Raw genomic sequence first — 24,087 nt, 5'->3', positions numbered from 1 at the left:
TATAAACTTCCATTAAAATTAATTTTAAAAAAAGCTAGTGACTCTTTGTGTTTGTGTTTATTAACTATAAGCAGCTAGGTATAGATCGCCGGCAATTTTAATTTTATTTGGCAATCTAATATTTACCAAAATATCACAATGAAACGTCTTCATTGATGGCACAAGTCTCTTACGGTCTGCTGTTGCTCTAGACGCTGTTTGTCAGGTTAGCTCTGACTCAGCGTGGCTCATATACAACAGGATGAAGTGTGGTTGGTCCTGTGCCAGTGTCACCAGAACCCTGGTAATCTGAGCCAATAGTGTCAATCCCTCTCACTGAAGGTCTTCCTGCTTTTTTTTTTTGCTAACCCTTTACTTCACCAGGCATGATGTCCTTTCCCAGGAACTTGTCCCTCCTGGTAACACGGCAGAAGTACCTGAGATGAAGTTCTGACATTCTTCCTCTTAGAGGGCACCTAGTTATATTTCTTCCAAGACAGATTTGTTCCTCCTCCTAGCTGTCCACAGTGTGGTTCATATTCCACGCCAACATTACAATCCAAAAGCATCAATTCTTTGGTCTTGCAACAAAGAATGAATGAATGAATTGAGAACAACAACAACAACAACAACAACTTTGGTCTTTCACATACATAGGAGGCAAACTCCTGGTTGGGTCAGGTGCACTTTAGTCCTCAAAGTGACATCTTCAAAGTTACTCAGTGTAATATGTTGTTTAATTTCTTAATTGCTGCTTCCAAATGTATTGACTGTGGATCCAAGTAAAATAAATCACTGACAACTTGAATGTTTCCTCCCCTTATTACGATGTTGCTTTTTGGTCCAGTTGAAAGGATTTTAGCACCATTAGGTTGAGCTGGAATTTGTACTGAAGGCTGCCTTTGCTCTTTATTAATAAGTGCTTTAAGTCTTCTTTACTTTTAATAGGCAAAGTCGTATAATTTGCATGTTGCGGGTTGTTAATGAGTCCTCTTTTAATCCTGATGCTGCTTTCTTCTTATTAGGTCCAACTTTTCAGAGTATGCGCTTAGTATACAGAGGACATAATAAATGTGGTGAAAAAATACAGCACTGACACATAGCTTTTCTGATTTCGAATCATGCATTATCTTCTGGCTTTGTTCAAATGATAAGTGCTCTGGAGTCCCCGTTCTTTACAATGATATCCATAAGTCGATATTTAAAACAACTAACATTTTTTTAAAAACCCTAACATTTATCATTGTAATAATGTTAGCCTTTTTATTGCAATCACTACATGGCTGTGTGAAGCACTTCTCAGGCATACTCTTATTTTAATCTTCCTAATAACTCTCTGTGTTGTTGTTGTTGTTGTTGTTATGTGCCGTTGAGTCGCTTGCGACTCATAGCGACCCTATGTACAACAGCCCTAAACTCCGCTCTGTCCTGTGCCAATCACACTGTCTCCGACACTGGTAGGTTCTATAATTATGTCCATTTTACAGATTAAAGAACAGTCTGAGTATTCCAAGTCACACAGTAACAGAGGAATCAACAGAGTCACCCATGAGCCCATATTCTCTAGGCCCAGAGTCCAAGTTCTTCAGAGCTGAGCTACATTTCTGACCTTATTATAAGTGAAATGCCACCATTTATTTCCCTCAACGCAGCTGTGGGACAATGAAAGCAATAGAAGATGATTGAGATAAAATGGTAGAAATATCTGCTAACTTACACTATCTTACAGCTACTAGCTCGTTCAGAAGGAGCCTTGATAGCTCAGTGGGTCCAATGGAGGAGGTGGCTGCAATCTGCTCCAGAAATGCTAGCAACTTGGAAAACTCTGTGAGGCAGTTGTAATCTGTCACACGGGGTCACTATGAGCTGCAGCTGAATCAGGGGCTCCTAAAGCAGCAGCAGCTCTGTATGAACCCCGTTATTAGTCACTCTGTTGGGGTGGAGCAGAAGAGGGTGTAACAGCAGAGCCAGCTGTCTTCGTTTACTGGGGTTGCTATGACAGAAGCCTGTTTTTCATCAACAAGCATCTAGGACACGGTGTAAATAGCCAAAGTTCTGGACCTTTGGGGTCTCCCCCATTACTCACCCCCTATTTGCGCCAAGTGTGGGTCAGGGACTTACCAATGAGCCTTGGGATGGGTCTGAAGGGGTTAGCTCTTTCTCCTGAATATGCTGCTCACAACAACTGGTAACAGCACGCGTGCATATAGAGAATGGGCTTTTGTATTCTGACCCAGTGATGTAAAATGCAGAAAACACTGGCCCCAGTAATCCAGTTTGGTTCTGTTTCCTTCTACCTCCCTTCCTCCCTGGATTAAAGGATTCCTGGAGGTACATACGCATGCACGCACGCACACAGGCAATTCTCTGCAGGATTAGCCTTGCCCATTGACACTGTTGACCTTACTGGGCTAAAATGTGTTAGAGTTGCTCAACAATTGGAATAATTTTCACATCGCACTTGGTTCACCGTTTGGATCTTCAGACTATCTCTCATTGCACTTACCATTGATTTTGCTGTATCCTAACCTCCTAACATGACTCTGGCAGCCTCGTGGGTTATGGAGATGTGCTGTCAACCCAAAGGCAAGAGGTTTAAATCCACTAGCAGCTCTGCAGGAAAACGACAGACAAGCTCTTCTTGTGCAATTCATAGCCTCTGAAAACCTGCTGGGGAGGTGGGCGTGGGCCTGCTTTGAGTGGCTTCCAACGCGGTGGCACATAACACCAACCACCTGACTGTAACATTTCCACAAGCCGAGCTAACTCTTGCTTCTATGCTTAATTATAATGACCCTTTTCTGTATTCCAGCTTATACGTGAGTGGCAGGACAAAGCATTACTATATGTTACTGTTACGTGTGGAGTTGGTTTCCACGCACAGCCACTGTGTGCACACCAGAACCACAGAGGCCAGCCTTGTGCCACCCCCACGACCGCTGATGTGTCTGAACCTCCTGTTACAGCCACTATCTCACTGAGGGTCAACCAGCTCGTTGAGGGTCTTCCTTTTCCTGGATGACCCTCTACTTCATAAGCATGCTGTCTCCAGGGACCGCCTCCTCCTGACATGGGTGAAAGGGAGGCTCTGAAGTCAAACTATTTGGGTCAAATGCTGGCTCTACAAGGCCTGTGGCATTACATAAAATTGTCCATCTTTTAGCTTCTTTGACTCTCTTTATTATAAGAACAGGAAAGAAGTATTAACCACACTCACTTTGTGGGAATGAATGAGATCATTTGTGTGCAGCTCTGAGAACCTCGCCCGGCAGACAGTAATGCTCCACCTTTCCCACGTCTCCTCGGCACGGACTCCGTTTCTTGCTGGCCTTTCTTCACCAGGTTTTGCTCTTTAGGACAGGATGGCTCTTTCAAATGTGAGCTGCATAGACGAGGCTTTTCTAGACTTTCACAGTTCTCACGCTTGGCTCTCAGATCACGAGAAGCAATTTGTCATAATAACTGAGGCAGCAGTGCCACTTGGAGTTGACAAATGTCTTCCTTCTCTTTGAGAACAAGAAGTGTGCCAGAGTCTTCTGGAGACGGGGACTTCCTGCTGATATCTGGCTGCTGTCACAGATGCCCTTCCAAGGCCAGATGGCGCTGGCCCCTGCCTGTCTTTTCTGCCAGCAGGGTGTCAGTTTGAGCCATTCTCAGGGCTGGAATGACATACATGGGTCATCTGCCCTTAGCCTGGTGGCTCCCAGAGTGTATCTGCTTGACCAGCAGAGGCTCATGCCCACTCCCTTATGGAAGGAAATAAAGAGATTATCCACTCACTTTTGGAACTTTCATCCTAGAGCATTATGCTGAGTGAACTGAACTAGCTCAGACTCATAAGGACAAATACTTCGTAAGACCATTATTATAAAAACAGAAGGATATGTACTAAGACTACCAGGATATGTACACAGGTCAAAAGAGGAAAAGGGGGGTTAGATCAAGGAAGGGGGGAAATCACAAGGTCACAGAGCTTGGTGGGTGGACAAAGGGGGTGAAGAAATCAGGAAAGATCCAGCAGGGATGTGAAAAGGGGTTAATAGTGGGCATAGATTGACAGTGATTGATTTTATAAAACAATGTATAGGCATGATTGTATGAAATACAATGTGAATGAGGGAAGCTGTGAAAAGCAATGCATGTGATTGAAACAGGATGTATACAAATATTGTATGTAAATAAATATAAAATAAAGTTTTTTAAAAAAGATTAAGCACCCAGAATTCCATCCTAATTAACTGGAAATTGTGAGCATCTGTATATGTGTGTCTGTACACACACCCTCTCTCACTCTCTTTCTCTCTCTCTGTTGTTACTAGGTGCTGTTCCAATCAACTATGAGTCCTAGTGACCCTATGAACAAGGGATCTGAGCTCTGTCCTATCCTGTGACGTCCCCATCATCTCTGACACGCTTGAGCGCACTCCTGCGATCACTGTATCAATCCATCCTGTCGAGGGTCTTCCCTTCTGTCATTGATGATTGACCTTTCTCAGTATAATGTTCTCTCCGAGATATGGCCCCTCTTTAATTAACAACATGCCCAAAATATATGAGATGAAATTTCACTCTCCTCGCTTCATCCTTATTCACTGTCCAATTCTCAGGTGCATAGTAAGTGATTAAAAAGACCATGGTTATAGTCAGAGGCACCTCAGTCTTTAACCTTTGCTGCTTAGTACGTTGGAGAGGTCAAGCTGACTTTCCCAATCTACCTTATGATCAAAGGTGTTGACTGGAACACAAGTAACATGAAATTGTTGATAATTTCCAACTTTTATTTATTTTTTAATTATATATATATGTAGATATATATGTGTAGATATATATACAGACATATATATGATAGAGAGATAGAAATATAGATATAGCTAAATAGATATATTTACATATTACTAAATATATATTTAGTTATATATATCTCTATATATTTAACATATTTATGTATAATAAATCTATCTATAGATATAAACATAAATATGTGATCTATTTATATATAATGTATAAACATATCTATATCTATATATCTATATATATCTGTCTATATCTATATCTATCTCTATCTATATCATCTCTATCTCTATATATAATAGATAAATAAATAACATTTCTTTCCTTCTTTGGGTTGTATTTTTCCCTAATTAATAGATGACTGCTGAGCTTCTCTAAAGACCAAACTATTTTCAAAAGGGAAGGAGCTAGCCCTCTAACATAACCACTCAAATTGAAACTTGTCCTGTCTTTAAAAGTGTTAACTCACTAACTCCTTTGTGTCACTTCGAGTTACTTCTTTACCCTCAACTTATCATGCCCTCACTTCAGAGCCCCTGTACTTGCACAGAGAGCCCTTACATGCAATCACTCACCCTCGGTTATTTATAAAGCCATGCAGGAACCCAGGTTAACAGTGACTCAGTGACTCACCCAGCAGGTTAGAGTGAGTTTCTGCCATTCCCTATCAGTGTCAAAGTCAAGTGCTGCGGAGTCCACTGTGACTTAGTGGCTTGATGGACAATAGATGGGAACCTTGCCCTGACCTGCATCATGGTCACCGTCTCCAACATGCTCAAAAGCCCACTGTTGTGGTCACTGGCGTACAAGGGAAGATGATTTCAAATATTTAACCCTGAAAGGTATTCCCACTTTCCCAGACAGAAGGGGAAACGATGAGGGACAATGATGAATCAGAGAGACCTGGAGCACCTTCCTTTTCTGCCCTGCACAAACACACCCCACGCAAGAGCACAAGTGGGGGAAATGCAATCTTTTTCTTTCTTTTTTAGTAATATTTTCTTTTAATGTTGTCTTTGATGAAATAAAAATAAACAACCCCAAAACAACCAAAATCAACCAACCTATGAAGGAAGAAGAGAAAGTAGATACAGAAAGGAGAACTGAGTTCCTGAGACCTCGTAAACGGCCTGGTCCACAGGGTTAGCACAACAGCTCAAAGCTGAATCTGGTAAAGGAGGGGGAGGAGCCTGCAGGGGAACCTTCTGGCTGTGCTGTCTGGAGCTGACTTCACCTTATCTCTTATCAGAAGGGCCCATCATGCCCTACATCTATTCATTCCCCATCTGATCACTTTAGATTTCAGCAAGACTTTCTGAAATCGAAAGAAAAGAAAAAAAAGAAAAGAAATGAAAAGAAAAGAAAAGAAAGAACCCAAAACCAAAACCAAACCATCTCTTCAGATCAACCAAAAAGCTTCACTGAAAGATAGTTTGACTCATTCATCATTTAACCAGGGGAGAGGGAGAAATGGCATTTACCTAACAGCTGGGAGCTTGAAAAGGCACATTCCCCTTCAAGATCCTTATTTCTAAAAGCCTTTCAGCTGAATTGGTTTTTTTCGTCCCTGTGTCTTGACTTTGTCCCCTTGTCCTCCCACTCAGATGGCACAGTTCCAGACAGAGAATTGCATTAAAGAAATCTTTTTAGGTTTCCATGCGAATGCTTATCATCCTTCAAATCCTGGCCATCAAATCACTTTGAGCTGAGTACAGGTTGACAAGTGACTGCAGACGTGACATCATCCGCTCATCCCGCCCTCCCTCTGCCAGAAGTAGGGCTGCAACAACTACTTGATCTACTTTGCAGTCATCCGAAGCCATGCTCTACGAGAACAGAGAAACTACAGGCAGCGGGCAACCAGGTCGGAAGGATCTTAGCGATGCTTATGAGACAGCTACTCATCTAAGGTGACAGCCACCTTACATGAAGTGAAATGCTCCTGCTGGTGACAGTACCTGCCTTGGGTTTTTGTTGAAGTTCACTAGACAAGGTGGTGACAACAGCTGCAGAGGAATGAATATTTGTAAAACCTGTATGCATACACTGAACAATACATTGCTAAAAGAACAAAGGTGCGATCCACCCGTTTGCAACAAAGAAGTCATGTCTTGAGAGGAAGTGGAAAGAAGGTTCTCATTCTGATACACCTCATCTCTGGGGACACTTTGACATACAAATGCCAACCATCAGCCTTGACTGGAAGCAGGAACCTCCACTTCCTTCCAGTATCACTCTCAACACCTGTGCAGAGAGTCTAATAAACTATAAAGACTCATCAGAGTGGATGAAATCCTCCCACATAGTGAAAGCTGTGAATAAAACTGTATGTTATATAGTGATATTAATGAAACAACAGGCACCGATTCTATTTCCTTGTTGGAGACAAACATAAAGCCTCTAATTAGCTCCTTTCTTTAACTGTGCATATGTTGCTGTTGTTAGGTGTCACTGAATCAAATATGATTCACAGCAAACCTATGAACAACTGATCTGCTCCCTGACCTTTCCCGTGCCATCCCCACAATATCTGATACACATGAGTCCACTGCTGAAGTCACGGTGTCAATCCATCTAGTTGAGAGTCTTCCTCTCTCTCACCGTCCCCTCACCTCCCCAAGGATGGTGCCCCTCTCGAGTGAATAGCCTCTCCTCTCAACACGCCCAAAGTATGTGAGATGATTTTTTAACATCTTTGCCTCCAAGGAGCAGTCTGGCTGCACCTTCTTTAAGACATATCTGGTTTGTTCTTTTGGCAGTCCATGGGATTTTCTACATTGATTATCATAGATTTGCAAGTATATGTGTGATAACAGTCATGAACATTAGTTCCAAAAGAAAAGAAACAAACCCAAACCAACCACTGCATTTCTGTTTTATACGGTAGTCAACTCATGATTTCGCCTCCCATGGCACACAAGAGAAATTATCTTTAGAGTGAAAGCAAATGACCCCACTGGGATTTTTACAAACTTGATTCTGGAAATCCCATGGGCTTTGTTAATACATTGAAACATGAATTACCAGTGGTCAGTATATGGCTAGGTAAAAGTTGTTATTTATTTAAAACTCTTCTGTGTAAACAAAACTGTAATATGCTCTTTCTTAGGTAATATTGTTTTCATAATTCTAAAAAGCCTGTCATTTAAGCAAAAGGAAAAGAAGAAACACTTATAGAGAATAGAAACAAATAAAATTACTCTCCTCTGGGGGTTTAGTGGGTAGGGCATTGTGCTGCCAATGGTAGGTCCCCCTCTGGCAGTTCGAATCTACCAGCTGCTATTCAGAAAGAAAAAAAAAAAGTTTGACAATCTCTTCCTGTGTGATTTATAGTCTTCGAAAACACACTGGGTGATCAGCTATGAGGTGGATTTTTTTCCCCTCATTTTCTCCCTACAAATCTGTCTTTCGTAGCAAAATGAAGGCTCATTTCTTCTACAGAGTGACCTTTCCCCAATGAAGGGCAGGGCCAGTGGATTTAATCATCAATTTATTGATGTTTCATTTTAGATGCTAAGAATGTGCTACTGTGTGGTTCTGGGTCTGTGTGGTTCCGGGTACTGAAAAGATTCAAACATTTGTGTAACTTGAATCTGCACTGCTGTGACATTTTAAGACTTCTGGAAGGTTCTGAAGAGCTGTTCCCCAATCACCATTGTTCCCCAAAAACCCATGGTCACCAAATTGTTCCTCAATCACCCATGGGCAAGAGAAGTTCTCCCCAAACAGACTTCTTTCCCCCTCTGCCAGACCTCAAGCTGTTTACAACTTTGTGAGATAGAGCTAAAGTTGACTTCATTGATATTTACGGCAGGATAATGGGAATCAGATGTCTCTTTTGAACACCAGGGGAAGCAGCGGGAAGTTATTAAAAATGGATCTGGAGGTATATATTTTCTTTCCCTTTTGCTCTAATTCCCAAGATGTTCCACATGTCTTGAACTTCAAGGTCTGGAGCAAATGAAAACTTCACGTCTGATGATATCTTTTCAAGCCACAAAAGTACATGTTAAGAGTGTTATAGAGTACACTTTTAGAAATACTTTAAAAAGTACTGAAAAACACAGCTGCTTGTGAAAGACAGGGACTGATTTTGAGCAACATTCCTTTGTGGTAGGAATGACCCGAGTTTGCTGTCTACTGTGGATCCATGAGAACATATTGTATGTGGAAACTTGCCACTGGAGCTAAATCTCTAAAATAGAAGGGAGAGCAGACAGCAAAGAAGAGCTGGGTGTAGCCCGGCCAAGAGCCAGCCTGAGGCGCTGTGTGCTGGAGTTGGAACATTGGCCTGGATGAGTATGGCTGTTTCAGACTTGGTTCGCCTTAGGCATTTATCTGATTCCTCTGACTTCATCTTATGAGTGAAGACATTGAAGAGGGTGACTTCCAAAGGTTTTGGGTCCCCCCCCCCATTAAAAAATTTTCTTCTCTTTTTACGGAGCTCTACTGGCTGAATGGTAAGGAGTTGTGCTGCTAATCCAAAGGTTTGATTCCACCAGCAGTTCTTGGGGAGAAAGATGGGCAATCTCCTTCTATGAGATTGTTGGTATATGCCCTTGAATTGCCTGTGACCCATAGTGACCCTACGTACAGCGGCTCTGAACTTCTGCCCTTTCCTGAGCCAGTCTCACTAATGCCACACACCAACCCCCACTGCCCATCTCATGCAGGGTCTTTCTCTCCGACGCTGTCCTTCCACCCTCCTAAGTATGATGTCCTTTTCCAAGGACTGGTCTCTCTTGGACACATGCCCAAAGTTATGTGAGATGGGGCTTCAAAATCCTAGGCTCCAAGGAGAAATTTGGTTTCACCCTCTCCTACACAGACTTATTGGTTTTCTTGTCTGTCCACAGAATGTTCAAGACCCTTCTTCAGGACACCAATTCAAAGGCATCAGTTTTGATTGTCATCCTTAGTCATTGTCCAGCTGTCTGATGCACAGCAAGTAATTGTGAAGACCATGGCCTAAATTAGGCGCACCTTAGTCTCTAGACTGACATTGCTGCTTTTCAGTACTCTGGAGACGTCCCTGACAGCAGATTTTCCCAATGCAGTTTGTCTTTTGATTTCCTGACTGCTGGTGTTAAGAGTGTTGATTGTGGAGCCAAGCAAGCTATAATTGTTAACAATCTCAATCTCTTCTCCACCTATCATGGTGGTGCTGCTAATTGGCCTAATGGTGAGAATCTCTGTCTTCTTGATGTTAAGCTTCAGTCCATATTGAAGACTACAGTCTTGACTTTCTGCAACAAGTGCTTCAGCTATTCTTCAGTTTCTGCAAGCAAGGTTGTGTCATCTGCATAATAATTTAGGTTGTTAATGAGTCTTCCTCCAATCCTGATTCACATCCCTCCTCATAAAGCCCTGCTTCCCAAATGATCTGTTCTGCATATAGATTGAAAAGGTATGGAGACAGGATGCATCCCTGATGCACTCCTTTCCTGATTTTGAACCACGCAGTGTTTCCCTGCTCTGTTCTAAGGACTGCTTCTTGGTCCAAGTATAGGTTTCACACAAGCACAATCAAGTGTTCCAGGATTCCCATTTTCCTCAAGGTTACCCACAGTTTGTTGTGATCCACACAGTGAGATGCCTTTGCATAATCAATGAAACACAAACAGAAACTCCTCTGGTACTCTTTGCTTTCTGATAAGATTCATCTGACATTGGCAATAATGTCTCTAGTGCCATGAGCTCTTCTGAGCCCAGCTTAGCTTTCCGGTAGTTGTCTGTCAATGTACTGTTCCAGTTGTTTAAGAATGATCATCAATAGGATTTTGTTATTGTGTGTTATTAGTGATATGTTCAATAATTTCCATATGCTGCCAGCTCACCTTTTTTTGGAATGAGAATAAATATGATCTCTTCCAGTCACTTGGCCAAGTAGCTTTCCTCCAGATTTCTTGGCACAACTTGGTGAGCACGTCCAGGACAGCATCTGATTACAACCTCTGAAAAGCTGCTAGAGGAATCAGCTATAGGTTGGTTTTGACTTGACAGCATACAACAACAACAACAACATAAAGTCTTGTTAATAGTTTCTTTTTTTTAAAAAATTATTTTTACTTTATTATGTGTGTTTGTGTACCGTCAAATCAGATCTGATTGGTATCGGAGGAGATTGCCACCCCTTCTCCGGCAGAGCATCTGGTGGATTTGAACCATGTACCTCTGGGATTGCAGTGCAGCTTCTTGCCACTAGGCTGCCAGAGCTCCCTTAATAGTTTCTAAGAAAGGAGGTGATGCTTTAATAAAAATCCATCAAAGAAAGAATTCTCCCAGTTTCATGCAGCTGGACTGTGGCAGTCAGCTCTGATCTAACAGGTCAGAGCTTCACTGGACTCTCAGAAACCCCTCCAAAAGTCACACCTGAGCATAATATGCCTTCCTGTGTCCCCTTGTTCATCTGCTCTGTCGACCAATCCCCTCTCCTCTTCCACGTGGCAGCCTGGGCAGGTGTGTTGTCTCTTCCTTGTCCAACATCAGTTGATAAAAGACCCTACCAGCGTTCAATGTTCTCCACGTGTCTTCCCGGATCTCTCTTCCCTGACTCCCCTTGGTGTACACTGAAACCAACATGCATTATGGGCTCATAAAGACCTGGGTTACAATCTTAGCTTTCCCCTCACTTACTGGAGGGGTTAATTCTAGGAAAGTTACTTGATGAGGAATGACATTAGCTTCCTCTCAGGCTTCTTAGGGAGCATAGACAAAGGTGTGTGCCCATCACCCAGCACCCACAGTGGAGGTACTGGCCCCATCTGTTGTCTTATACACATCTCTACTTCATTCTTGCACAAGATCCTTGGGTCACGTTTCCCAGTGTTCTGTGTCTGTTACTCGCAGCACCGGGTCCACTCATTTCTCCTCATCTCAAAACTTACCCAGCCTCCAACGTTCCTCTGTCATGATGTGCCTCCTGAAAATCCAAAACCCTTGCTCTCTCCGACCCCTGTGGCATGCCTCTCATCTGTTTTGCAGCTGTTTACCCACCTGCACTCCTCCCACCTGAGTTACGCTGACAGCATTCAGCACAGCACTCAGACCCCAGCCTTTGACACATATTTGTTGAATGAACAAACGTGTGAACACAGAACCAGAAAGCAGCTTGGAGTGTGTTCGCTTTAATAAACACACAGCACCACTCTCCAAGGAAAACCCTCAGTCAGAGGAGGACACAGCCAGAAAACCAGAAGGTGAGGTGCACGCTGTGAGTGAGAGAAAGCGTGGGCCCCCCATAAGAGCGGACACACATGTGAGAAAGCAGCAGGGGAGGAAAAGCGAGAGTGGCCGGGCACCCAGGACAGTGGCCTGGCCTGGACCCTGTGCGAACCTGCAGACACGGAGAGCGGCCTGTGCGTCGAATCAGACTTTTGGGATAAAAGAAATCAGATGGAGAGCGATGAAGCTTGGGCTGTCATGAAACACGGAAAAGGTAAGAAGGGACAGAGAAATTGCCTCAGTTCAGAATGCTATTAAAAAAAACAACACCTAATTAGTCACAAGGAATTTGTCAGTAAATGCCAAGTGGCCTCATTTCAATTTATGTGTGTGTGCACATGTATAAGTGTGTTTGTGTGTGCACACGGGAAGGTCTCTTTCTGGTTTATGCTTTAAAGTGCATTAGGGGTCTTCAAGGTGTAGAATCCTGCCCTCAGTTTCAAGCCCTGTGATTCTGTCCATCTAGTTTGGCGTAGACCGTGAGTAACGTGAAGCCACTACAGCTGACCAACAGCCACCCCTCAGAGCCTGCTGCCCCACACGCCCCACCAAGTTCAGCACCAAGAATGTGGATTACTCAAGGGCTGCTGAAAGATCCCTAAAACATTTTCTCTTTGCCATGGAAACGGCACTAACATGACACCCAGGGAGGAAAGGCCTGGGACTCTTGGCTGAAGGTCTGTGATGAGTAGACACACCCTTGAGAGAGCACAGTATTGATCTCCTGAATTAAAACCTGTGCCCTTTCACGTCCTACCAATGACAGCACGTGGCCCCCAGCCCAGTGAGGCCCCTCTTCAGCTCATCCTCTTTTTTTCCTATTGGGCTGCTGACACACAGCACACGACGGGCTGACCTTGACTCCCAAGCAGTTGTGTGTAGGAAACACGGGTTTTGGAAATCTCTGGAAAGCATCAATGTAGAAAACAAATAGCTTCCCTGTGCCAGCATGAGTAAAAGCTGTTTAACCAGCTGTTTCCATCAGCTCATCAACTAGAAAGTTCTAGCAAGATATTATCAAGAGTATTGTTGCTTTTAAGGAAAAAGAAAATCATAATAAAAACACAAATTGCAAATTTAAGAATCCCTGGGGATGGGCCTCCTTTCAATCTGACATCCTTAGCATACCTTTCTTTTGTCCTGCACAAGACTTAATTAGGGATTAAAGAACAACAAAATTATTAAACACCCAAGCCACAACACTGCAGATATCCTGTAAATCAGTAGCTACTTGAGTGGCTTGTGGCAGCATCCTCAAGATATGCTGTGCTCTTTATATTCTTATAAGAAAAGCAGGAAGCCTGGTCTGGTGGCCAGATAGCTCCAAGGCAGAAAAATTAGTCTTACTAAGCAACCACGGCTCCCTGCATCATCTGTCTGTGTCTGTCTGTCTGTCTATCATCTATCTATCTATCTATCTATCTATCTATCTATCTATCTATCTATCTATCTATCTATCTACTTATCTATCTAATCTAGTTGGGGTCCGAGGAGAGTGCTCGTGGCTTACAGCGTAGAAACTGTGCTGTCAGTCCAATGGTCTTGAATCTACCAGCTGTTCTGTGGTAGAAAGATGAGCAATCTCTTTCCACGTTATTATTTACTGCCTCTGAAAACCCAACTGGCGGGTCAGCTGTGTATCAGTTCCAAGTGGACAGCACACAACAACAGCAGCACCAAGGACGGAGGGAAGGACGTGGAGATTGGGTTGAGTGATGACCTGGGCAGTCAGGGATAGATGGAGTGTTAGGGTTGAATCGTGCGCTGAAGTTTGGGTTAGGGTTAGGGTTAGGAGAGATACATTACGAACTAAACAGTGAAAGAGAGAAGTGGCATTGGAGTGGTGCATTTTGGACTGAGTGAGTACTCTGGTAGACCGTCTGACTAGAATGTCATGAGATGTTGACCTTGGGACTTGATGATTCATTGGTATGATTTGACTCTTCCCTTGGATTTGCCTTATATAAGGCCAACTAGAACAGTGAGACAAGTTTTGTGTAAGTCAAACACTGTGATAAAAACTACAACACTAAATATCAAGTATCGGGAACACCTTTTTCCCTGGCCAAATGATCTTGCGACTTGGTCTGGGAATGAGAGGGAAAAAAATCATAAAAATTTCATTTTGCCCACATTCCAAACCCAAGAACAGCAACGATGAGAACACACGACTGCCCAGCGTCCAGGGCATCGCGACTTTAAACGGCTTCCTTACCCGCAGCTTCTCCTCTGACTTGGTGGACTGCTTACAGTCGGGATGCCAAACGGTGGAACCTGGAAGGACACAAAGCATCACAATGTATCAAGGTGATGGAAAGCAGCTGTCATCCTGTCAAACAGAACACGGTCTTCCCAGCAGAGAAGAGCCAGAGAATCGTGTTAAAGTGTGTCAGGAGCTCAACAGAGAAGTCAGCCAAATCCACAATGCTGATTTCTGGGTGAGTTTTGATCATCTGCTCTGAGCTTGTTCTAGAAAAGTCATCATTCTAGACAACAGAAACCACCAGCCGGGTACATACTGTCTTAATTCAAGAGATAATTTTAATAGGGTCCTTAGAAAACAAATAAGATACAGCCCCCCCATTATTAGAGTTTAACACATGCTTTCTACAAATTACATTTCATTTCAGAAATATAAGCTATGCTTAACTTCAAAGCAGCTACGTAATTTAATTGAAGGAAACAGAAGTACATTAGTCTATATGCAGATACAAATTCTTTGCAATGATCACCAATTGAATGACAAAGTTAGCCACTGATATATAGAGAATTGAGCAAGTTAGTAGAAATATTGAAAGTCTGTGAAATGTGGAGTCAATATACAGAAAGCAAGTTGACCTTTGTCCTTGGAACTTTCAGGTAGTACCAACACCTAAGGCTAAGGCCAGGGCTGACACACCAAGAGGGACCAATTAAGCCTCAGAAGGGTCCTGTAATCTCTCCTAGCCACAGGGTGATGGTGGGCTTTTACATCTGAAGGAGCTTCTTGGTTGGTGACCTTGTACAAGACAGGGCTTCACCTCTCAACTTGGGAATGGAAGCACTGTGTGGTGACCCCTCCCAGACCTCACCTCGGTGCAGATCTTTGGTTTGTGTCCTTTATGGCTGTGATACATCTGTAACTCTGCATATGGCCTATCATTACATGCCATTGAGTTGGAGGTGACTCATAGCTGACCCTCCAGCAGGTTTTCTGAGGCTGTAAACCACAGGGGAGTAGACTGTCCGTAGCTGGTGGACATCAGAGCCATCAGAGCTTGGGTATAGTTTATTCTTCATGAACTCGCTTGAATTGTGCTGGAGAATTAGTGAACCAAGAGACAGTGAGAGCTGGCAGGGGCTCTGCACACATGACAGTGGGAAGGAAGGTCCCCTTCTAACGAGCATGTGAGCTCTGACCTAGTTCTCCATGACTTGTTCCTGTTGTCAAACTGATTCCAACTCTGACAGTAACCCCATAAGAGGAGTCTACCAAGTGCTTCACAGACATCACGATTCAAAGATGGTATCCATCTCATTTGTGTGCTCTGACCCAGCTCTGCATGGCGAGGACTGGGGACAGGGCGTGCTGAGGACAGGATTACATTTCTACACTTTGGGGACTAGGTGCATGCTGATCCCTCCCACGCAGTTAACATGAAGGTGGGATGTGTCCACGATGCCCCTGGCTTAATGCAGAACCAAAACTTTTTCTTAAACTTCCTACCTTTTAGCCAACTAAAACAACTTTTTTTTTTTCCAAGCGTTCATCAACAGTCTCACTTTCTCAACAAAAAGCATTTTCACTGACAGTATCAGCATCAAAGAACCAACAAGACCTTGACCTTCAATTGTTGAGGTTAGGTGTCAAAACTAGCTTGGATTCACGGTGACCCTATGTCCAGCCGAAGCCCCAAAGCTCTAGTCTTACAGGAATCCAATGCCCGTCATATACATTAAATGTGACATCTACTCAGGTCAGGCTGATCTGTAAGTCTTGTGTTCAGATGGGATCTCTTCAAATGTGGGAAGAGCCAGAAGGATGTAAAGGTACATTTAAAAATGTATGCAGTTGTACCTGTTAGGTTAGGTTAGGTTAGTGGACTTAAAGAAGAAATCAGAGAGAATGAAAGAAAGCTTAATGCAGCTTTATTAAAGGGGGGTGGAGGTGGAAGGGGAGCTCCCGGGTGAGTTCCTCATCCTGGAGAGGCAGAATGGGAAGTCATACTGTGAACTTACTGGGAAGGATTTTTATAAAGAGTCTTTAGGGAGGTATATTCCATTCTGATTTACGGGCCACCTGCTAGCTTAGCCAGGCAGGCAAGGTCTTTTGCTTTCTTATCTGAAGCAGGCAAGGCCATCAACATTTGAGTTCTGAATTCTTCATTCTTCTCTTCGGCCCTCTTTGCCCAGACTAACAGTACCCTTCCCCCAACTGTCGTCAAATCAATTCTGATCCGAAGTGACCCTGTAGGACAGAATAGAAGTTCCCTCTAGGGCTTCATAGGCTGCAAATCTTCACGGGAACGTACTGCCACATCTTCCTCCTACGAAGCTGATGGGTTCGAACTGTGATTGGCAGCTGAAGGCTTTTACGACTGTGGCCAGGGTTCCTGCTCGGGTGAAAGCAGTGAGCAAAGGCTAGAAATTTCATAAAAGCCTCAGTATGGATACTATTAGGTTTTCCTACATTTCATTTTTTAAATCCTGACCTCTCAAATCAGCAGCTTGTGTGTACTTGTCTAGCTGCCAGATTAAAAGAATGTCAATTATTTTGCACCATGGAGATAAAAGACTGTCAACTTAATGATGAGGAAAAAAAAGAGATGTTGCAATCAGAATAATAATTTAATCTCTATTTAGCAATAGTTTTTCTCTATCTTCACCTAGGGCCAAAATGACAAATAAAATAAAAATCAAGTAAACACACAAAACTCAGACATGTAGCACAAACACTGCCTCAGTGGCTGAGGACAAACCACAGGAAGTGAGTCCTCTGAAATGTAGAGTGGCTGGGGTCAGAGCCAGGCATCAGAGGTTAGGGCCAGAGCTCAAGGCCAAGGCCAGGCTCAGGAGAGGTTTTTGCTGTGACAGTTCTCCTATTGAGGGGGGCTCATGGCCACAACCCGAGCTCTGTTGATACACCAGGCCAACAGTGTCCTTTGGGGGCCAGGCACATCAAGGGTGTGACTGACACAGGATTGAGAAGAAGAAACTGCTCTTTCTTAGGGATGTGTGAGGGGGCAGCGAAGGGTGGCAAGGTCCAATTCTTAAAAAAAATAACCACCCAAATTTCTGTACTGGACTTCACTTAACAGTGACTTATTTATTTATCCATTGCGTGAAATGTGCTGTATTTCTGCTTTGCTTTCAATGTCCAGAGCAATTCTGAGCGTTCAGCAGGCCCCCTACCCCGGCCCGTTCAAGGCTCAGGCTATCATGTGCTCTGTGTGCCTTTTTCTTTCAATTCCTTAAGAAAACCTCCGGTGGCCTAGCAGCAAGAAGCTGCGCTGCAGTCTCACAGGCCGAGGCCACCAGCTGCTCTGCGGAAGAAGGATGGGCAATCTCCTCCCATGCGATTAACTGCCTCTGAAAACCCACTAGAGAGAGGGTCAGCTGTGGTTCGATTCCAGCTCTATGGTACACAACAACATTTTGCATAAAATCCATCATTTAACTATTCCTGAGAGACTGTGCTGCAGTCCCAAAGGCACGTGGTTCAAATCCACCAGCTGCTTTTCAGGAGAATGAGCAATCTCCTCCAGTTTTGTTTTGTTTTGATTTTTTTTTTAACTGCCTCTGAAAACCCGCTGGAGAGTCAGCTAGGTGTTGGCTTTGACTTGATGGCACACAACACAAGGACACTATTCAAAGTCATCAATTCCATTCAATAATGTTATATATAACTTATAATTTCCAAACTTATTCATCACCTCAAAAAGAAATCCTGTACCAACTGACCCATACTGCAGGGGGCTCTGGTGGCGTAGTCGGCAGTGAGCCACACAGCTAACTCAAAGGCTATGTGTATCCAGCGGTTCAAATCCACCAGCGGCTCCAGGGGACAGCAACTCAGCCTTGAGACCCAATGGAAGCTGCTCTGACTCAGAATCAACTTGATGAGAGGGCATTTCTTAGTTCCTTTTCCTCTCTCCCTTGAGCACCTGGTAACCACTGATCTACCTTCAGGCTCTGCACTGCCTGTTTTAGCCCTTTCATAAAAAAAGGATCAAATCACACTACACCTTTATCATCTGTTCTATTTCAATCAGCATAATGCCTTCAAGGTTCACCCCTCTCGTCTCATGGCTTAAGCCTTCATTTCTTTGTCCACTGTCTGCACAGAACACATTTGCTGTCTAGTCACCTGCTGAGGGACACTTAGTGGGTTTCTGCTTCTGGGTTTTTGTGAGTGATGAAACCACTCAAGTAGGTGAGCTCTGGTGGCCTAGGGGCAAGAAGCTGCACTGCAATCACAGAGGTGTGCGGTTCAAATCCAGCAGATGCTCTGCTGAAGAAGGAGGAACAATCGTCTCCTGTACCAGTCAGATCCAATTTGATGGTACACACACACAAAATAACAATAATACTAAAAAAATTAAAAAAAAAAAAATCCCAACCACCACCACTCCAGTACCTATGAGTCCCTGTTTCCTCTCAGTTCTTTGGGGTCTACACTGGGAGTGGAATGCCATTGGTCTTTAGTGCTATTATTGGTACAGGAATATCTAAAACAAAACTAGGAGATAAGTGAACGAGAGGCAGGAACAACCCCCCCGAGTCTGTCTACTGTCACCACAGGTACCAAGCCCGTCTTTGGGGGCCTGAATCAGACAATGCCCTTAGACCATCAGATCCAAGTACTAGTACCTGCTGAATGCCTCCATTAGGCCCTTTCCCATTCAATGATGTCTTCCACCACAATTTTTTGGATTGACCATTTAAAAAACTAAAGCAAAAAAAGGTCTTTGGGTTGCCAACTTTTTATAACAGCCCAAGAGTGTTTCTGAGGCTTGAAACCTTGAGCACACTGCCTCATCCTTCGCCTGTGGAGAGTGGCTGATGGGGTCTGCCTGTTGACCTCTTGTGAGCATCCCAATGCTTATAACACTGCACCACCATATGGCTAGAATTTTTTTTTTGGCTGGGGAGGAGTGAGGAGAATAGAGAGTAGCCAAGACTCTGCTTTAATACTTGAGAATGATTTCTGCTGGCTTTTCTCAGTTGCATTTAGATGCAAATTGAGAATAAAGCCAAGCCAAGCATTCATTAAAAACACACCCAATGTTACCCACAAGGAGAAATGAAGAAATGACAGGCAAAGCTAGCTCTGACCCAGTAATTACCAGCGCTGAAGGCAGGAGGCTTCACACAGCTCTTGATAATTTCCCTGATAAGCCCTTGTCTAACGAATGACTCCTTTTCCAGCTAAAAATAGTAAAATGCTTGCACAGATGGTACTGTTCAACTGGAGACAGCCTTCCTCTCTCCAAGACTCACTGGCATTAAGAGGAGGGGGCCGTGGATCATAGTTTTACAAGAGAAAGGCATCTCAAAATAATTTTCCTTGTGAAGAGAAGCCCAGTGGCCCCTTGGTGCTATGTGCACGCCCGTGCCACACTGAGTACCCTGCATGTTCTCTCATTTTCTTTCATTATTATCCACACACGCAGGATGAAATGAGACTGTGATGGAACTCCATATGGGAGATTTTCTTCTTCCTGAAAGGCCCAATATGAGCAGGCAAGGAGGCTTCAGAAACTCCTCAGTAACCCACAGACCAGGGAAAGGAGAAACGACAAAGGGGCTTCAGACATGCAGAATCTCTACAGAAGCTAGCAGTCTTTTATTTCTGTCTCCCCAAGCACATTGCAAAGGTCCTGTTCATTTTTATTCCTTTTTTGAGTCTCTAGAGGGGGCAGTTAACAGTTAAAGTGCTTGGCTGCTAACTGGAAGGTTGGAGGTTCAAGTCCACTCACAGACACCTCAGAAGAAAGGCTGAGGGATCTACTTCTGAAAAATTGAGGATGGAGAACCTGTGGAGAACATCCTAATCTGACACACGTGGGGTCACCAGAGTTACAACCCACTGGACTTTTTTTTTTAAACAACCATAGAATCCAATGTCAAGTCCTATTCACCCAGTGCAGGCATCAACATGACTTCATTCCTTAACGGCCTCCAGGCTTACTGCCAACATGTCAGCTGCACTCTGATTAATACTAACTGATGAGGTAGCTTTTGGCCACATTCATTTTGAGGTTGGGTAGAGCTGGAAACTAATGAAATGCCTCTTTCTCTAAAACCAATCAGACCAACACCACCTAGGAGAGCTAAGCCGAGTGTGCTCCGGGGCGCATCTCACCTTGAAGATACATTTCCTCTCCTTCTGTGAACATCTGGTTGCATCTGCTGCATCGTGCACAGCTGGGGTGGTAATGCTTGTCACCTGCCTGCAAGACAAAAGGTGGACAATGGTCAGATGACTCCTGCATGGCTCCTGGCTTCTTCCCAGGCCACGGGCACTTGGGAGCATGAGGAAAGATACCGAGGGGGGAAACAATTTGCCCAACTGACCCAACATCTTAGAAGTTAGTCCACTAAAGCTCTAGCGGCTACTCCGCCTGGCATACCCGACGGGGAGCCCAGTGTGTGTTCCTCAGGCTGACCACTACAGGGCACCCCGCCCCTTGGAGGCTCTGCCTCCCATTTCCCCCTGGAGACCTGGCTTTCCTTGAGTGGCTCTCAACCACACACCACACGCCTGAGACAGATCCGCTCCTTCTCCCCCAAAAACCCACCTCAAAAGCCATTATGATCTGAATTTCTCTTGGAGGTTAACGCTCAGTGGTGCTCAACCAATAAAAAGAAATTATCCCTGTCATTACCAGAATTGCCGGGATTATTTCTTGGCTAAATAATATGAAAATAATAACATCTATCCAGTTTGCAGTGGAAAGAGAAAAACCATAATGGATGAGACGTATCACTCTTATCTCAGAAGAAGCCCCGATCCTGTCTATGAGGTTTACAAGGCCCTCTGGCCTCGGTCTTCTTTTAGGAATTGCCTGCAGTAGGGATTTTAACTAAGAGCGTGCTGCATTATTTACAGGCTTTTCACATTCCTAAATAGGCCAGATGGCCCTCACTGCAGGTGCTGCCTTCCCCAAGGGACAATGGCACTGGTCTCAGGGACAGCTCCTAGACAGGTGCCCCGTCACATGAGAGCTATGAGCCACAGACATGCTTGACAGAAATGAAATCCTCTCATTCACAACTTAGCAAAAAATCCCCACCCCCTCTTCCCCTTGAAATGCTCAAATGTAGCGTGAGGGGAAATCACTTTGTCAATCAACCGTGGAAGCTTTTCTTTTACACTAAGCATGTGTGTGGTGCTGCCGAGGGGCCAGCGTTAGAGCTGCAGTGGCCTGTGTCGGACTCCGCACAGCAGAAACGGCAGCAGGAAGTCAGGGGTGGGTGAGTGATTTCTCTCTCACACTCTCCGGCAGAAACGACAAAAACCCCTGGGCAGTTAGTTATAGAGAGTGTGACGGGGGCCAACTGGAGACAATCCAGTGGGGGTGGGGGAACCCCAATACAAAACACATAATTAGAACCGGTGGAAAATTAGCAGCCAGGCATGAAACCCTTTCAACAGTGTCTGCAAGAGAATTCCAGAATTCTCTTCTCCATACACTACACTGCGGGGCATTCGAGGGTTAAGAAATGCCAGCAAAGGTAGTTCCCGCCCTTGGCTCATCCGGGTCAAATGTGAACTCAAGGAGGAAAAGAACGGGTCTAGACAGCTGCTTCAATGGGACTCCTGGTGACCCCATGTGTGTGTACCGGTTGACTAAGCTGGCTTCGGGGAAGGCCAGGCATTATCCCTGTCACACACGTGCTTAAGGCAGAGCTCAGTGAGGATGGAGCAGGACAGTCCAAGGCTAAGATCTGTTGCTCATGGGTCACTAGGAGTCATGGTGGACTTGATGGCGCCCAGCAACAACACAGGTGGAAGACTCAATGCCCGGGAGTCCATAGTTAATGCACAAGTTCGCTGTTAAACCAAAGGGCAACAATTTAAGTCCAACAAAGATGTTTTGGAAGAAAGTCTTGGTGGCTTACTTCTAAAGCTGGAAGCACAACATGTAACATACACTGTCATCAACGTTCCTTACGTATGGAAGAAGCAAGAGAATTCAGTTCTCCAGGTGCAAGGAGGGCTTGGCTACAGAAATCACCAGCAAAACACTGTATGGGAACAATGCTATCACCACGTCAGAGGATGTCAATCTTGACCGATGTGCTTGCTTCAGCTGAACATGTCAAGAAAGGTGATGAATATATACTTATGTTTATTGCTGCATTATTCACAATAGCAAAAAAGATGGAAGCAACTCAAGTGCTCACCAACAAATGAATGGATAGAAAAACTATGTTCTATTCACATAATGGAATACTATGCAGCACTGAAAAACAAGGAATTCATAAAATATTATGCAACATAGGTGATCCTGGAGGACATTATGCTGAGAGAACTATCTCAGTCATAAAAGGACAAATACTATATAACACTACTGTTATAAAGCAGGACTGACTTGGGGGTTGGGGGAAATGGAGAAAAGAGGGGATAAATAATGATAAATAAATCTGCATTGGAACAGATGAAGGAAAGAACTGTTTACAAGGTATATATGTTTAGGCATTATCTGTATGACAACAGTCCAGAATAAAAGGTGCATAGCAAAGTGGCCTGGGGGAAGGAGGAAATTATGCAACAATGAATGAATATTACTTTTTTAAAGCAAACAAGGGGGAGTTAGGGTGGAAAATGTGCAACAATGAATAAATGAAAATCCAACTTTTCTGTAAGTTTTTGCTCAAATAACAATTTACAAAAATTTCAATTAAAACAGAAAAGCAATGATGGAGAGAGAGAGAGCAGCTTACAGCCCTTGGCTGGGTTCTGTGTCTGCAGCAGTGTGCGCGGGCCCGGTGTGCCCGGGGTTAGGAAGCCATCTCTAAGTCTGTCCTGGTGCTGAGCCTGCCTCTGCTGGATCCGGAGGTTAAACTCCAGCCACGTCCACTGCTGCCACGTCCATTCTGACTCCCATCAGGGCAGTGGGCAAGTAAGTGGTGTTGTTGCCTGTTTAGACGTGTCTCGAATTTCCTCCCAAGAGAAAACACTGTTGTCAGTAAAGAGCCTGCTCCTTTGCATGTGGCAGCTGCCCTGTCTGTTTCATTTCTCTTTGTTCAGGCACCCGTGACGGTTCACAGACAAACCCAGTGCCCAGGGCCCCAAAAGAAGGGGCAGGGTGGGACTTGGCCACGGGGTCAAATGCAAACTAACACAAAGCAGAAGTCACTGGATCAGAAGCCATTCAAACTGGGGTCAATTTTAGGAGTCCTGGTGGCTCAGTGGTTTATGCACAGGGCTGTTAACCACTAGGTCATCAGTGTAAACCCACCAGCAGGTCTACAAGAAAAAGATGAGCACTCTCTTCCAGGAAATATTTACAGCCTCAGAATCCCGATGGAGTCAGGACCAACTGAATAGCGGCGGGCTTAGAAGAAAGGGAAAGTATTTAAAACCCCAGCAGACGGAAAGATTCAGGGACATCCACAGGAGAAACAGATAATGACTAGCAATTCCCTGGGGTAGCACAAGTTATTGATGATGAACTTTCAAATCTCAGTCTGGGGTTTGACGGTGGCAGGTGCTGTCACAGGTGAAGGAGTACCTCGCCCCAGGCACACAGCTGGCAGCACCAGCGAAGCCGGAGCCAAGAGGTGAGAAGCTCCCTGAGGCTCTCAGAGTGACCACCACTGTTCTCCACCCATCTTCCTACCCTGCTGTGTTCAGGACCTACCACTTCATTTTCTGCACTTTCTCCTACTCAGACCGTGCACGCCCAAAGTCTGTATTCTGGCTTACAAACCCTCCATGAACAGGAAACTGTGTGCCTGTATAGCTGAGTTTACAAAGAACCTGCTTGCACATTTGGAGGTACTAAAAATGGCTTGCCTTGGACAGTGCTGATTAAGTCATTCTCCTTGCTGTGCATCAGAGAGCTGGACAATGACTAGGAAGAACAGAAGAATTGATGCCTTTGA

General features: G+C 44.3%; 1 protein-coding gene across 2 annotated transcripts in view; it reads right to left on the bottom strand.

The window, feature by feature from the left end:
* ABLIM1 (actin binding LIM protein 1) overlaps positions 1-24,087 on the bottom strand; it is a 264,382-nt gene that overhangs the window by 40,594 nt on the left and 199,701 nt on the right. Inside the window, exons 1-4 of one of the 2 annotated variants that reach the window (XM_006879918.1) lie at positions 20,339-20,422; positions 14,210-14,268; positions 13,547-13,549; positions 12,107-12,187 (exon numbers count right to left, since the gene is read on the bottom strand). In XM_006879918.1, the coding sequence (XP_006879980.1) occupies positions 12,107-12,187; positions 13,547-13,549; positions 14,210-14,268; positions 20,339-20,372 (177 nt within the window). In that variant the 5' untranslated portion in view covers positions 20,373-20,422. Of the gene's footprint in view, positions 1-12,106; positions 12,188-13,546; positions 13,550-14,209; positions 14,269-20,338; positions 20,427-24,087 lie in introns of those variants that run through there. The other variant, XM_006879917.1, reaches the window with a different exon arrangement.

The sequence above is a fragment of the Elephantulus edwardii genome, unplaced genomic scaffold, assembly GCF_000299155.1.
Source record: "Elephantulus edwardii isolate Elephantulus edwardi_28Jun2011 unplaced genomic scaffold, EleEdw1.0 scaffold00006, whole genome shotgun sequence".
NCBI classification, from domain to species: Eukaryota; Metazoa; Chordata; class Mammalia; order Macroscelidea; family Macroscelididae; genus Elephantulus; species Elephantulus edwardii.
Note: the sequence above shows the minus strand (reverse complement) of the source record. Positions and strands in the feature narration are given on the sequence as shown.